Source organism: Homarus americanus, unplaced genomic scaffold, assembly GCF_018991925.1.
Source record: "Homarus americanus isolate GMGI-L3 unplaced genomic scaffold, GMGI_Hamer_2.0 scaffold39070, whole genome shotgun sequence".
Classification (NCBI taxonomy): Eukaryota; Metazoa; Arthropoda; class Malacostraca; order Decapoda; family Nephropidae; genus Homarus; species Homarus americanus.
The window spans coordinates 196,176-213,691 of record NW_024717502.1 but is presented as its reverse complement, the minus strand read 5'-3'; the positions used below and the strand labels follow the sequence as shown (position 1 = coordinate 213,691).

General features: G+C 37.5%; 1 protein-coding gene across 1 annotated transcript; it reads left to right on the top strand.

Moving 5' to 3' along the window:
• Positions 1-342: 342 nt before the first annotated feature.
• LOC121858903 (probable ATP-dependent RNA helicase DDX28) lies at positions 343-15,156 on the top strand (the record flags this gene model as incomplete). Its single annotated transcript, XM_042355557.1, is given in 7 exon segments — positions 343-493; positions 954-1,060; positions 1,788-1,907; positions 7,354-7,511; positions 11,318-11,501; positions 12,644-12,796; positions 14,852-15,156. Coding segments are annotated over 7 exon segments (993 nt in total), but the record flags the coding sequence as incomplete, so codon positions are not given.
• Positions 15,157-17,516: the final 2,360 nt, after the last annotated feature.

Here is a 17,516-nt window from a genome sequence, read left to right as displayed (position 1 = left end):
ACATGTGCAATATCTGTGGACGACCCTGCCGGTCCCGTATCAGCCTCTTTAGTCACCTCAGAGCTCACCAGCGAAGTTAACATCCTTAATAACTTATTTAATTTTATTATAGCTGGATGATCATCATACTAGATTCCGAATGACAGCAAAGTAGTAGTGAGTGAAATGCATCCCACTATTTTTAAACTACTATGGTATTTGTTTTCTTTGACTAATTATTTAAAGATTATTTTGCCACTAAAGCTAGAATACAAAAAAAATCCTATTTCAGTCTATACATAAAAATAAGGTATTTTTCTTTTAAGATATACAGGATGTACTAAAAAATAATCTTCAATTTAGGATGTTGCATCAAGATTAGGCGAGAGTTTTGGAATTAATGTCGGGATACTCAAAGGTGGAAGGACTAAGAGAAAGATGCTTTACCCAAGAATGCGCCAGGAACACCTGCTTGTGGCAACAATTGGTGCTTTATCAAAACTCACTACTGTTGGTAAGTTAATCTCTGATGATGTTATATGGACATGCAATAAAAAAGTATATGTGAACATTTTGCGTGAAACAATCTGACACCACAGATGATGGATATTGCAAAATTCCATACTGTATAGTGTTTACTTAGTGATATTTCCTGTTTTATCCATCATAAGTATTGTTATGATATGTACATTCAGAAGAAAATAGATTAATCTTGCAAACAGTGTGTAGCATAGTTCATGTTGGTGGTTACATTGCTGCATAGGTCTATTGATTATTTAGGAAATCATTGGACCTAATGTGCACAGATACTTGAGTGTGTGTACAATACCTGTACAGTATAGTACTCTAATGTGGAAAATCAGATCTATGTTAAATTGTCATTGTATTCTTATATTATAGTCAGATGGTAATAGCTATTGGGGATATTTTTTTCCAAGAAGTGAATTATTTGCTTATAAATATTTACTTTTCAGGTGTATATGATATGTCTCTTGTGAAACACATCACCCTTGATGAAGCAGATTCACTACTGGACGACTCCTTCAATGATCAAGTGACACGCTATATCTCCAAGTTTCCAGTTAGTACTGTATATAAAATACTGTACTGTTATTCCCCACATTTTCCGCTTTTAAACTCTTTCTTTATTATTGGCAAAAGGACCTTCTCTTTCCTCAAAATGAAAGATGTATGTAGCTGGCATGAGAAACATGTATGGCACTGAAATATGTCCAGTTAAATGGCATACATGGGTTTGAGCAAGTTGAAATGAGAATGGTGAGATGAATATGTAATGAGACATTGATAGACAGGAAACCCTGTTTAGAGCTAAGAGGATAACTGAATATTGATAGTACTGTATTGGTGAAGTTGTGTATCATGGTAGGCCAAGATGGTTTGGGCATGTGGAGAGAATGGAGGAGAATAATAGAGTAAAGGAATGCATGAGTAAATGTGGAGAAAGGGAGACCTATGTGTAGGCAAAGAATGACATGGGGAGAGGTTGTGAGAAATTACCTGAGAGACAAAAACCTGGTGAGAGGCTGCAAGAGACAGTGCAGCATAAGAGCTGCCATCAGATAATCATGGGTAATCTTGGTGACTATTGCATCAAAAATGGCTGTAAAATGGTGATGGTGATGAAGGTGAACCCATCAATAGCTAAACAATAAAAGGTTTCAATCAAGTGTCAAACAGACATCATTACTGTTAAGTATTTTTCAATTTTAAGTGTAATTCCTAACCCTAGTTTCCAGTATGTTACAGTACCTGTTGTCCCTTTGCTAATGACCAATTTTCTTCCTAAGGTCCAAGGATCAAGGAGTGAAGAGGACCAGCAGCCTTTACTTATGTCTGGTGTACAGCTAACAATGGTGGCAGCAACATTACCACGGAGCCTAGACACTATTCTGGATCCTTTTGTGGATGTGAGTTAATTGAAGATCAATATTAATTTGAAATAAAGATGTTATTTACACAATGTGTTGACAATGTATGAAGCCTAGACTGTACTCAAGGGACGTGTCAAGACCCTTTTCAGTGCTGTGATCTTGACTTTTGACCCCTACGAACTTAACAGCTCTGAGTTCTGTTGTTCAAAACAAAATACAAGCCAAGTGTGGAAGTTGGAGGTTTCTCCTTCCTTTCTTTGAGTTATGTTGCAGATATCCAGTACAGGGGCCCCCAAGTTTGTGAATTTTTATTTCGCGGATGACACCCTGGTTGTACCCAAGAATGTCTGTGGGTAGTTTTAAAGTTGCCTTCATTTTTGCAGCTGGGATAGGGAGCCATTCGTTCTAGAGACAGTAATTTCCTTTACCTGTAGTGTACATGTGTGTGTGTTTGTGTGTGTATAGACACACACACACACACAAATAAATAATAATTGGAAAATCCTCTCACAAATAATCATAAACAAATTTATTAAATATGTGACAGTCTACCCTCACATTTTTAATAAATTTGTTTCTGATTATTTGTGAGAGGATTTTCCAATTATTATTTATTTGTGTGTCTGTGTTTGTGTGTGTGTCTACACCTACACACAATACCTGTACAAGTAAAAGAAATAATTGGCCTAAGGGCAAACACATAAAGGGAATATACATTTCTTTGTACACAAGTAAAAATGTAACAACCCCCCCCACCCCCACAAAAACACACACCGGTCAGTAAATGTTATTCGCGTATTTGGCGATTCGCGGCCATTTTGAGAACCTAACCCCCGCAAATTTGGGGGGGCCCCTGTACTGTACACTGTACTTCTACAAATACTGCATACAGGCACTCCCTGGGTTACGAATGAGTTCCATTCCTGGGGATGTTTTTAAGTAAAAAAATGTACCATACTTACAGAACCATGTTTAAAATCCTATTACTGTATATCATAGCCCAAGTCCTTATGTACGTATAAAATCACTTAATTTAAGAGAAAAGAAGAAATAGAATGATAAAATACAGTAAATGAAAGTAAAGAATACGTTATCAGGTATGTAAAATACTGAAAATTTAAAGTTTAACCCTGTTTGTATCGGCGGAAGTTTGTAAGTTGGACGTTCGTAACCCAGAGGCTGCCTGTACTGTATATAAAACCATACTTAGATATATGGTTGTATTCTTAGGAAAGGAGTTTGGTCATCCCCTCAAGATAGGAGCAAGTAAATCCCCTTCCATCACAGTATTTTATTTTTTTTTTAATTAAATACAGGTCACTCCCGAGATACGATGGGGTTACGTTCCTGAATAATCCATCGCTAGGTGAAATATTGTAGATACGGAGCATTATAACATGGGGTTCAATGGGATACATTCCCAGCCAGTCCCCAAACACACATGTATCAGCAACCAAAACACGTAAACAACACTCACCACATCATATTGGCTAAGCCTGGTCATCATCACTTGTCACCTTCAAGGCTAAGGGGACTCTTGTAGGTGGAGTGGGGATGCCTCTGGGGAATCTCATGCTGCTTAACAATGCCAAGCTTCACCTCAGAGACCCGGTTGTCTTGGATGCCTCGGCCTTCCCAGACATTTTCAAAGTTACACTGCTCACTTCAGTCACAAAAATAGAATAAAAGCACTTGTCACAAAGGTAGAGCGAATGATGATAAAAACGATGATAGCGGCCAACACTGCTCACGTTCTCAAAATAACGGAGTTGACTGAACTTACAGTCACAAAAACACAGAAAATATCACTTCACAGTCACCATAACACAGTTCAATCTAAATGTTAGTGCTGTCCTCTCACTATGTAAGAAAACAAATAACACTGATGATATAAGTACAATGTACAATGCTGGCCAATAATTGTGGAGCCATGTGATGGCGGGTTTACAATCAACAGAGAACCAGACACGGCTGTAGTGCGCAGGTTGGCTATGTGGCAGTGTGTGGGTAGGCTGACAAGTGAAGGAAAGATGCACGGTGCATAGGGTTAAATACTGTATCCTTATAAAATGTCACTGACTTGATGTAGAAAAATATAACTTGCATTGCTGGAATCCTTGCAAGATAGCAATTAATCTGAGTTCAGGTTGACAACCATTCATCCGAAATTCCGAAAACCGAAAGTTTTTGTGGCAATTTTTTTTTTTTTTTTTTTTTTACAGGGATTAGCCCACCCAGGCATAGATCACTGGCCCATCGGGCCTGGGGGCGAAAATGTAATAGTAATACTAATTATAATACAGTAATAATAATAATTATAATAATAATACCTGTAATTATTCATAGTAAATAAAAATTTTAATTAAAAAATACACCAAAATAAAATAATAATAACAATAATACTGTATTAATAAAAAAAAAATAATAATAATAATAATAATAATAATAATAATAAAGAAATACAAGAATGAAAAAAAGATAAAAAGTGAGTAACACGACCTAGACCTATGAATTATTATTATTACCTGTATTATTATTATTATCATTATTATTATTATTATTATTATTATAATAATAATAATTATTATTATTATTATTATTATTATTATTATTATTATTATTATTATTATATTTTCGCCCCCCAAGGCCCCAATGTGGGTCAGTGACTTGTGCCCGGATGGGCTTATGCAAAAAAAAAAAAAAACCATTCTGAAAACCGAAAAATTCCGAAATCCGAAATGCCTCTGGTCCCAAGGATTTCGGATAAGGGATTGTCAACCTGTATAAACAACCCATAGTTTGTACTCGAGAAAAAAATCCGACCAGTGGTTATAGTTAAAGCGAGTTATTTTGATTGTATGTAGCACGATGGCGCTAATTTATAATCATCGTTAAAGTGAAATATCGCATCTCGGAATATTGTATCTCGGGGGTTGCCTGTCCTTTAACTTTAACCACCAGGGAAGTGTATCCTAGCAAAGACTTGCATTAACCTCAGGTTGGCATCCATGCTTGAACAAAAGTCAGCTGTTTTAAACTTTTAAAGTTTGTTAAACCTATGATAAGTTAGATTTTTAGGTTAAAAATATATTTGGACATGTATACTATAATTGTAACAGCCAAACCAAGATCAAATTGATGATACACACAACCTTGTTTGTAACTCTACTACCGGTATCTATATTTATTGAAAATCTATGTTCATATAACTCATGCTTATGCTCTTACTATTTTTCTTAGGGTTGTCCCACCGTCAGTAAGCACACCCAGTGGTTTACTCATGATATTCTAGTGTGTAAAAAATAGTGTACAAGAAGGAAATCAATTCCTCCACTCCAGTTAAGAGTCAAACACAGAACCTTTAATTTGTGAGGCAAATGTTCTAACATTGAGCTGTGGAATCAAATACTGTACTGTAGTTGTTTAAGGAAAAATTTACTAAATGGGTAAAATTACTATTCCTTAGAATAAAAGTTATTGATATACTGTACAGCCCTAATGTAACCCCTCTTTTAATTACAGTAGCACGCCGATTTAAAGCAATTCAATTTAAGATTACAGTGGTCCCTCAGTTAACGAACGCCTCGGTTAACAAAATTTCGGTTAACGAATTACCTTCCATTAGAATCTTCATTTCGGTTAACAAAATTCTTACAAAAATGTTTCGACATGCTTTGGCTTGCTCACCAGCTGGAAGATTAGTCCTCCAATACAGAAATCGATTCTAGGGCTTACATTCGTGAAAATTGGAGTAAATATCAAGAAGGTTGTACTATTCAATAATTTTCCAAGTTTTATATTAAAATTTTGAGTCATTTTAACACTTATTTAACATAATTGCAGTACAGGGAACTAGTTTTTGGTGTGCCCATCAGCCACTTCACTCACCCACCAAGGCCTCAGTTTGTATATCTGTTCAGTGGAGGAAATTTCTTGCTTGTGGGTCTCTTGAACACAAGAGTATTTTTACGTTTTTATAGTACAATTATTGCTCATTCTGAAATTTATTTAACATATTGACAATATATAGCGCAGTGCAGTGTTGATTTAAAGAAAATAATCTTGAATTACACCTAGTGAACTTAAAATTTTATGGGTGGAATGACGGCATGAAGCATGGGGTGATTTCTCTTCCACCCCCACTTCCTTCTCTTTTCCCTTCTCCTCCACCCCCACTTCTAATTCCTATCATCATCATCATCAACCAGGAGCCTTCTACATACACACCTCAAAGTAAGTGTACTTTACTGCATTTTTTTTTTTACTTTGTATGTAATTTTCGGTGAGCTGGAACAAATTACCCAAAATCCCATTGAAACAATGGTTTCGGTTAACGAAATTTTCGGTTAACGAACGACCTTCTAGAACTAATTGTGTTCATTAACCGAGGGACCACTGTATTGATTTAAAGCAACACCCACAATTAAGGACAATGTTTTAATTTAAAGCGAATCTTTCTTATTTTGCGCGAGTCAATCTGGCGCATCATATTTTAAAATTCACGTCAAATGTTTCTCTGGGCACGCTACACTGTCCTAAGGGCAAAGCTGTACTGTACATGTACTCAAAATATTGTACTAAATGATTTCTAAAATTTTTGTCTGGTACAAACTATAGCATGATTACAAGTGATCGTGGGCACGTTCGTGCCCTTGTGAGAGTTTGAACGCTCATGACAGCGTACAGCGAATGAGGGTGCGCCAAGTCCGTAGACTTGCATCGTTTTCCATCGTAAATAAAATTGTTAACTAATGCCTTCCTAAAGAATCCATCGACATGGGACCAGGTTTGTTCCACTCTACGAATTTTTTGCGATTTTTCCACCAAGTTTGATGAAAAATGATTGTGCCGTTTCGGCTACCCAGAACACACACACAAACAGACAAACAGACACACACATAGTCCTATAGTATATTAGATATTCAAATTAATCACTATCTTATAAGAATTCCAGCAATGTAAATTATATTCTCCCCGGTCACTTGTGACATTTTATAAAGAAAAAACAAAACCCCAATCTAAAGGACATAAGTAAACAAATAAATACTTCACTAAACCTTCAGCGCCAACTGTCAAACGTGTCACTGTCACCCCCCCCCCTATCTTCCCATCAGCTGATCGCTAGTAAACAGACCATTTCACATCCCATAATTTTAGCTGTGTTGATTTATGAGTGTTTGTTTTAACATAATTCTACAAAAAACAATGTTTTGTTTATTCTAGGAGATGGGCTTAGGTGCATCTGGGTAGACTCTCAGTCTTTTTAGTAGTTTGTGTTTCTCTCAAGTACCATTGAAACAACACTTCGATTTAGTGCGAATTCGGTTTAAAGCGACCTCTCTTGGAACGTATCTCATGTTATATCGACGTTCTACTGTACCAGTAATTTGAAATAAATGCTTCTGTTATCTGTTTATAGAAAATCCATTTCTCTTCATATAGTATGATGGGACATGTCTTTGAATGATCCTCTCCGTTTCAGGTTGAGTCTGTGGTGAAAATTTCAACACCGTATCTTAATCGCATCATGCCACATGTACCTCAGCGATTCGTACGTGTTAACCACAGAACAAAGACAGAGAAACTGCTGGAACTGGTAAAGAAAGATGCAAAAAGAAAAATACCAATTGTGATATTTAGGTAAGATTTATATTTTAAAGAAATAGCCTTTTTAATTTTATAGAGGAAAAGTAGCTATGAAGATATACAGAGAGAGGAATACAGTACATTATTTAACTTTTTATAATATTCGTATTTATGCATAAATAAGTTTAATTTTGTTTTCTGTTATTAACTAAACTTTTAATATAATTTTTTTTAATGATATAAGGCCTTCATGATATAGATGAGCAATAACTCAAAGGTTTTATTAAATACATATATGTTGGAGAAATCAGTCAAGTGGCCATATGCTTTTGGCATCAATCTTGGAACATGGGTATTCTGTACCGCAGTGTTCCCCAACCTTTTCTACACTGGGTCACAGTTCCCAATGGACTAAGATCATTCGGTCACATTTCAAGATTGTCATCTGAGAAATGACACAACTTTATAAAAATCAAAGGTCTAGTAACTTCTGTATGGGTATACTGTACAAATATACTGTATTACAGTAATAATTAGTCACACTACGTACGGTAGTACAAAATAATTAACACATACACTCGTACAGTCAGGCCTCATCACATACTATACTGTATGTCAAGTGATAAGTTCAGTGTCCTTTTTTGTTACTGAACACTTACAGCAAGCAAGTTGAATCATGAGACAATATTTCATGTCGCCACCATTCTCAGGCACACAGACAACATCATCTCTCCCAGCCTCTGTGTCTTCTTGCTCTTGATGGTGAGGAGATCTGAGAACCCTCTCTCGGAAGAGTATGTGCTGTGGAATGCCGCCAGAACTTGGACTGCTTTACCAGCAATCGCCTCTTATGTTTTCTTCTGGCTCACTGCTACCCAAAAGTCGGAACGGTTGTGGCAGTTGAAATGGTCCTTCATTTCTGAGTCACAATGAAGTTTGATTAATGTCTCTTGTTCTTGAGTGGGCAGATTGCTGTCTTTCACATTAGAGGTAATGAACAGGTTCCTTATCCAACTCTTCTTCCCTTTTTTCCTTGTTCAGGGATGGAAAATAACCATCAAAATTCTGCTGGAGAACAGTGAAATGTTGGGAAACGACCGTCGTCACTTTGTCGTCAATGGCTTTATCCTTGGACTCTGCAATCACTTGTCCAAGTTCATCGAAGTCTGAAAACTCCCTTCTTTCAACTCGTTTCTTCCACTCAGAAATTTTCAATTTGAATGTCTCAATTTTGGTACTGGAATTGAACACATCTTGGCCTGGCCCTTGAAGGGAGAGGTTCCATGCATTGAGCTTGAAAAAGATATCACACAGGCAGGAAAGTTTAGCAATCCACTCTTCTTGCATGAAATTGTATGCATGTGGTGAGCTACATTCTTGCAGGAAGCCATGAACTGCATTCCTCAGTTGAAAGAGTCTCTTCAATGCAACTCCTCTTGATAGCCGTCGCACTTCACTGTGAAACAGCAGGATCTCCGTCTCCCCCATCCCATCACAGAATTCTTGGAAAGTGCGAGATTTCTTTGCTTTGCCATTGATATTGTTGATGATAGTGATGCACTTTTGCATCACAACTTCCAAATCGGACTCGCTTGGTGGATGTTTTGATGCCAAATTCTTATGATGCAGAACGCAGTGAGAACTTTGACAGTTTGGTGCGTGATCTTTCAATCTTGCTACTGCACCATGTCTTATCCCAACCATAGCTACTGGACCATCGGTTGTAATCAGTGCCGGATTTAGACCTGTGGAAGCCCATGGGCAGCCTCTTTGTGGAGGCCCCCCTCATTATAACTACCCAAGAGGGTGGGGTGGCGAGTGAAGCGAGCCTAAACATCTGGGAGTTCCAGGCAGCGCTGTAAGCCCCCCGGGAAAATTTTGAAATTTGAACACTTCTTTGGAGAATTTTGAAGCCATATGCAGTTATATTGAGGAAATTAGAACATTGAGAAATATTTAATTAACTGTATATTTGTTGATAGTGTACAAATTCCCAACATACGCACACACACACAAAAGTGAGACATGACTGGAGTCATTCATGTGGTTTCAAGTCGACCAGCCCTGACATAGCTACTACCGCACATGTCAAAAATTTTCAAGAGACTTCACAGAAAAGAATATATTATTATTGCTGAACATAGTTTTACGTGATGGAATAGATAAACATGAATTTTAAAGAATGAAAATAAAAATAATCCAAAAAAATAAACAAATAAATAAAATATTGTAAGTGGAGGCCCCTGGGCAGCTGCCCACTTTGCCCACTCCTGAATCCAGCCCTGGTTGTAATGTGCAAACACTTTCCCATTGCAATCCTGTTGCAGGCGAGGAAGTCCAAAAATATCCTTGCAATTGCTTCGCCATTAGTTTCCACACCAACTTCTCAACAGAAAAAGAACTCTTCTGTCAATTAAAATTGCTCACAGTCAGCATAATGAATGAAGCACATCAAATGAACCCTGTTGTAAGATCCGTGGACTCGTCAAATTGCAACCCATAGCAGGGACTTTTCTTAACCTTTTCTGCTAGCTGTACAAGCAGGTCCTCAGCAATCATCAGCTTCCTTTATTCAATTGTGGCTGAAAGGGGGACCTCATTCAGCTTCATAGCAGCACTTTTTTTAAGCACTTCTTCCGAAAGGATGTTCATCGCTGGTACGATGATTTCTTCACTTTCAAAGATGCAGTGACGAGATTGGTATCAGATGTCGCCTTGTAGTGCTCTTCAAACCTTCGCGAAGACTGACCCTTCTTTTTTGGGGGGGGGAGAGTGGGGTAGCCCACCCGGGCACAGGTCACTGACCCACATCGGGGCCTGGGGGGGTAATAATAATAATAACAAATAATAATAATAATAATAATAATTCAGATAAGTAAAATTTATAATAAAAAATACAAAAATAAAAATAAAATAATAATGAAAAAAAATAACAGCACTGCAATAATAATAATAATAATAATAATAATAAAAATAATAATAATAATAATAATAATAATAATAATAATAATAATAATAATAAAGAAATACAAAAATATAAAAAAGATTATGAGTGAGAAACAATATATGTATGTTGTTTTGTCAATAGTAAGAGAAACAATTGAGACCCTACAAATGTGTGTAAATGAGGCACAAAGACAGATCAGCAACCTGGGATTTGGTCACAATTTTTCTTGATGCCATATGGCAGCAGGGTCTACCAGTAGACAACACATTATGCTTCCAATATCTTCCCAGGCAACAGTACCTCCCTGTTTGGTAGCTGCCTACTACCTCTTTGTGAACAAGTTTTCAAAATAAGCCAGTGGCTTATTCTGAAGATTAGGATGACTTCTCTCCAGGTGATGGCAAAGCTTGCTTGGCACCAGGCATTGGTTTGACTTTATTTGGGGGCATAGCAGACACGATGCTATTGGATGCTCCTGCTCTTTCTCCTTGTCAGTCAGATGAAATCCTTACTTGATGTAAGCTGCACTCCATTTCCTCTTCGCTGCTGTAAATTTCGCATTTTTCTTCGGTGACACCAGCCAGACTGAAATGACAACATCATTTTGAATCACACTGGCAGTGAGTCTGTAGTGCTGCCAATCGCATATAACGTGTTAAGTGGGTCACAGTGATGAGAACAGCACGCGGTCACAGAAGTTCGCTGGTCACACTAGTAGGTGGTTTGGGTCACGGGGTTGGGGAAGACTGCAGTGACTATTTTTTAAATACCCATATTACTTATTTATGTGAAATAATGTCAGTCTGTCAAACCATCAACCTTGATTTGCTTCATCTTCCCTGTAAACCAACTTGCCTTTATAAACTTGGTCTCATGTAAAACTGACAAACCTTTGTTTTTCTCTTTAAAACAGCAACTTCAGCAAAACATGTGACTGGGTATCTATATTTCTCAATGACAATGGTGTATCTTGTGTCAATCTTACTGGTGAAATGCCAGCTGTAGTTAGAGAAGGCCGATTTAATACCTTCCAGTCTGGTGAAGTGTTAGCCCTTTCCTGCACTGATTTAACATCACGTGGGTTAGACACTGTGAAGGTAAGCCCAAGATTTGTTATTACTGTAAACCCTCAGTTTAAGTGGTATATTTTTTGCAAAGTTTTACTTTCCATCAAAATTGCATCTGTTTCCTCCCATGTTAGCACATATTATATTTATACTGTACATATACCGGTATTTACGTTTGTGTGTACCATACATGTGGGAATCATTTTTGTTGCTGCCAGGTGCATGCTCCAATAAAAGTCCTTCCACCATGGTGTTTTTGTGATTACTTAGCTGCTGTGACATTCCTGAGGGTGAAATTATTACTGTTGGTGACATATGCCTTCATATATGAGTCAAGGTTACTTTAAGATATTTGAAATGGGACAGAAAACATAAGATTGTATCTTGTACTGTACATATGTAGGCCTCTGGTCCCAAGTGTATGAGGAATATATGTTGTAATGAAAGGGTTAAAATAATGGTTAAACATTATGACACTTATGTTCTTATCTGTAGATTGACAAGTTTCATATCAGTGAAAAGGTTAATTGCTCTATAATGCAATGAAAACCCAAAGTAAAGTGTCTTTAAGAGAATGGAGAGAAGGGGACATTAGTCTACAGTGGCCAAATGATGATAAGAGTAACCTCACCTGTAGTCAGTCTTAGGGAATCAACTAGATCCTGGAACCTAACCCTTCTGTTTCCTAAAGGTCTAAGGTATTTTGTTTTACACTGATCCCCTTTGCAGTGTTTTCCAGGAACATAACAACTGTACCTTATAAATCGTTTCGCATGATTGATTTTTTTTTTAATCTTTGTATTTATTTATGGTCCTTTATTATTATTATATTATATTTTTATTTAATATTTGTTAGAATTATTATTATTATTATTATTATTATTATTATTATTATTATTATTATTATTATTATTATTATCATTATTATTATTATTATTATAATTATATTTTTGCCCCCAAGCCCTGATTTGGGTCATTGACCTGTGCCCTGGTGGGCTAATCCCAGAAGAAAAAAAATTAATATGGAAGATCCTTTACTGTTTTTGAGCATGTTAATGTGTTTTTTATTTTTATGCTGCTCACACATCAAATCACCACTACTGTACAGTAATATGATTAATTATTAGTCTTCTAATCCTTCATGATCATTGTTGATTTTTACCCACCACTAGGCTGGCCATGTGATCAATTATGAGTTTCCCAAATTCATTGCTGATTACATCCATCGATGCGGACGAACAGGACGAGTTGGTAGCCCATTAACGGGTCTAGTGACAAATATGGTTCACCGTCCCTATGAAGTTCAACTGGTCCAGAAGATTGAGGTAGGTGGACATAGTTGAAATACTGTATTCATATTACAGCTCCTCCCCGACTTACAACCTACTCAACTTACGACCATCCGCACCCTTACGACCTGCCTCAGTCGTACCAAAATTTTTTCAAATTACTCATTTTTGAGTCCCAACGTCAGTGATTGTGCTGTGTACTGACAAAATTTTCGTTTGTAATTCACTTTAAAATGGCTGGCAAGCTTAAAAGTGAGAGTTTTGTGGTGCTGAGAAGAAAAAGAGACACCCATTTTAGATTTTCTGTGTATTATTTAAGCATTTTCGACTTACTACCAAAATGTCAAGTACTGTACTCTAAGTCTGTAATTAAGTAAAAAAAAAAAAAGTTCCCACAATCATAAGGATGATAACTCCTTGGTGAGATGGGTTAGCTTAGCCTACAGTAGGGAGTATAATCAGATATGAATACAGTACAGGTGGCCCTCAACATACATACAGTATACCAGATAAAAAAAAAAAAAATTTAAGGAAAGTCACATTTTGACGCTTATATTTTTTCTTCTTTAAACAAATACAAATATTTGCTTAAATGAATAACAGTCATATTTTGAAACCCCTTTTTATTTATAGAATATGAACTTTTAGCTGCCATGCAGTCAAGGTGATCAACATTTTCCCTCCCTGGAAGTTAACTCCTATTTATACATGGGCAAAGCCATTTGACACGATAGTACTGTGCATGTAATCTCCCCTTTAACCAGAATCTTCAATCTCTAAAACTTTCTACTGCCAGGAAAATAAAATTTTAGCATTCAGAGAAATCTCCCCCAAATCTTTCCGTTCTGGGCATACAAATGAATTTTCCGGAGATTGCGACCAACGTGTGCCGAACCTGTGGATGGGTAGTCTCAGGGTGCTCGTGCACTACAATATATTGGCTACTACTGTCATGTGACTGCATGAGATGCCTATGATTGGCTGATGTATCTCCCAGCCTATCTACACAAACTTTAGCATCATGAGACTCTTAGTTCATTGTCTGATGCCATTGTACAAGCTTGTTTGCATGCTCACTGTTGTCTTCACATACAATCTGTGTTGTGCAATATTGTGCCAGGAAAAAATCAGCCAAGAATACCATTAAAGCAGTGTTAAGAAAAAAAAAAGTGATTACAGTTGCATATACTGCACTGTACATTCAATAAGTGTGAAACTACCATACATAGGGTACTGCACATAGCAGAGTGGACAGTGTATGCTAGTGTGTAGAGAGTGTATGTACAGTATATAGTGCATGTACAATCACTTCTTCATGGAGGGAGACGAGAGTGACAGCAACATATGCTACTGTAGATGGTACAGAACAACGGTAAGTCATCCTGTATCATCACATCACCATTTGGCCTGCCTGCATCACAAGCTCAAGATGACAGCATCTACTGGTGAGTACAGTACTATATAGTGTACTGTATACAGTGGCATATTCTGTTTGTGTACTATATGATGTACTGTACAATATGTGTACAGTAGTATCTGCATAAATAAATACCACTCTTTGTCTGTCCGACTGCAGATAAGCCTCCATAGCAATGGTGCTCCGTGTCAGATGCTTTGTGCTTTAAAATTTGCAATAATCCAGATATTTTGCTAATCCAGATCACCTTTTCTCCCATTAATCCAAATTAACAAGGTTTCACTGTTCAGTACTGTACTTCACCCCACCAGTAGTGCACTCTAATTCTTAATATATAATACAGGTAGCTATATGAAGAACACAGAGGATACCGTATTATTGCATCATATTAAATGGGTTGTACTGTATGTTGCTAAAACAATAAAATACTTATTTTGATAAATTTTCATTAAATTTGTTTTTGTGCACTGTACCTGGGGACCATTCCATCATCAAATATTTTTATTATCTGCACATCTCCAGGTCCCAAACTGTTAGGATACTAGTATGTTGTTTACAGTGCAGCACCAGACATGTCAGTGTTCTTCTGTTTGTGGGACCCCACATATTGTGGGAAGTGGCATCAAGGACATATTTTCTTAATATTTAAGCAAAAATTTTTCTCCTTTTTTCAGTATGCAGCAAGGAAAGTTGAAGAGTTCCCCAACGTCAATGCAAACATCACTAGAATAATAGCTGCACATGCCTTAAAAGAAAATGAAAGACTTATAAATAAAGCAAATAATGTAGATTGAAAATAAAAATTTCTCAATAGGGGAATGCAGCAGTGGTAAATAAAGATATACCGGGTAGTAAATACCTGTACAGTATAAAAAGAAAATATGTAGATGGAATTGCTGAAAGTGACACTTTCAAGCAGAGATGTTAAACAAAATATGAACTACTGTATTGCATATAAAAAATAAAATATGATTTTCTAGATACTGTATTGTTAACAGTCATTATATCATATATTGCTAGTCATCCTTCATTAAGATAAGTTATGAACTACAAAGACTAAATCTTCAAGTCTAGATCCAGGACACCTGAAACCTGGACAACTGGGACGAATTCATGAATTCGTTATGTCTTCCCTTCACAACCAAGTAGCTGAGGGAATCTTTAGAAGCAATAGTTTCCTTCGGGGAAATGGCAACAATTCATGGAGTCACACTAAATATGCACTTCTTGCCAGTCAGTTGCTGGACCTGACCATATTTGGGACTAAGACACAAAATTCCTTCAACCCTGCTGCCTTCTTATCCTAATCAGTGTTTTCCTGCATCAGTTCCTCCTCCAATATAAATGTTTGCTCTGCTGCCATTTCCTCAGCACTAAAGCAGTACTGTTCTGCAGTGTATCTGGCTGGTGCTGCAGTCTCCAGTGTTAGTACAGTATTGTACTGTATTAGTATTCTGCCTTTATTATTTTCATGCTGTAGAATTTGTTCATGTTTTGGCTAATGATCCACTTTTGGCACAGGTTGTATGTGAACTGAGGGAGGCTGCTGTCACCTATAATGGGTCATGGAGCAGTCACAGTTTGCTTTAAGTTCTTATAAATAATTCACTGTGTTAAAATGAGTTTTGAGGGTTTTTTCTTCAGAATAGTAAGTTATTAATCCATAGGACTGAGCACAAAATAACTATAAGGTAATTACACTACAGACTACCTTATGTGGAGCGCTCATTCTTGTCTCGTACTTTTGTCAGTCATTATATGTACAAGACAACAGCACTGGAGGATGTGTGCCATTAGGGAATATGCAAAGTTAATTTTTTTCAACTACTTTTGAAGATGCACAGTAATCTCATTTTAAGGATGAGCTCAAAGTTTAGGTCCAGTAACTGACTCGCATATCATTCCTCCTCCAGTGGAAGGAATGACAATTTGCAGGGATTATGGGATACACCTGCAGTCTCAGATATTATGATGTCCATCACCTAAGCCGACACAGGGCCAGGGGACAGCAGCGCACCCTCCGCCCGCTATACCCCCCACCCGGGAGGTGGCACCAGCTCCGCCCATCAGCCAGGAAGAGGCGAGTGCCTTGTAAACAATGACATTTCTAACCACACCCTGCAAAATACAGTGTACCTAGCAAATGCTGCAGCTTCTGAGAATGTGGGGGGGGGGGTTACTACTAAGAGCAGAGACATTACCAAGGACTAATTCTGGCTTGAATGTCATGTACATTAATACTGGCACATTCCTTGATAAGAGAGAAGAGTTTGAAACACTACTGAAGGTACACCAACCAGATATTGTTATTGTAGAACTGTTGTACAAGAACAGGAGAATCGACCCAGAGGAATGTGAGTTCAGTATTGCTGGATATGACTCATTTACAAACCTTTCTCAAGAAACTTGTAAGAGGGGTGCGGTTATCTATGCTAGACAAGACCTTAGAGCCAGCCAGGTGAGGGTACAGGGAGAGGATGTTTTTGAAGAGTCCAAGTGGTGTAAAATTAAACTAAAGGGAGGGGACTTACTTATTGTCTGTTGTATCTACAGATCCCCAAACTGTGGCCCACTAAATCAAAGGAACTTAAGAGCCTTAATAGACAATGCAGCGATGCTCAAACCCAGCCACCTCCTTATCATGGGGAACTTTAACTATGGCGACATCGACTGGAGAAACGTGTTCACCCCAAATGACTTGAATAACCCTGCTACTCTTTTTGTAGAAACTCAGAGAGATAATTTTCTGTTCCAACATGTTTGAGACCCGACACATTACAGAGGGGAGCAAAAACCAAGCCACTAGACCTCATCGTAACAAACGAGGAGGGTGTGGTGACCAAACTGGAACACCTTGCCCCAGTTGGCACCAGTCACCATATAATGTTGTCATTCAGATTTAACTGATACCTAGTTCAAGATAAGGCCAGGCCAAGGTGCAAATATTACCAGGGAAATTACAGCGGGATGAAGGAAGAGATGAGGGATATCCACTGGCCTGACTCATTAAGGCACAAGATTGCAGACACTATGCTGAATATCATAACTAGTAAAGTGACCCATTTGATAGAGAAATATATACCCAAGACCAAACCCAGTGCCTATAGGAATACGAGGGGATCCCTACACATGAACCATGTGGCAGTCGACAAAGTTAAGAAAAAACCAAGAAATTGAAGACGTGGGTTGGGTCAAACGATGAGCAGGACAGGAGGATGTATGCAAGAGCTAGAAATCAAGCAAAGATAGAGTGTAGAAGGGCTGAAAAGGAGTTCCAGAGGCTGGTTGCAAGCGAGTCAAGGCAAAACCAAAGGCGTTTTACAGCAATGCAAAGTCAAA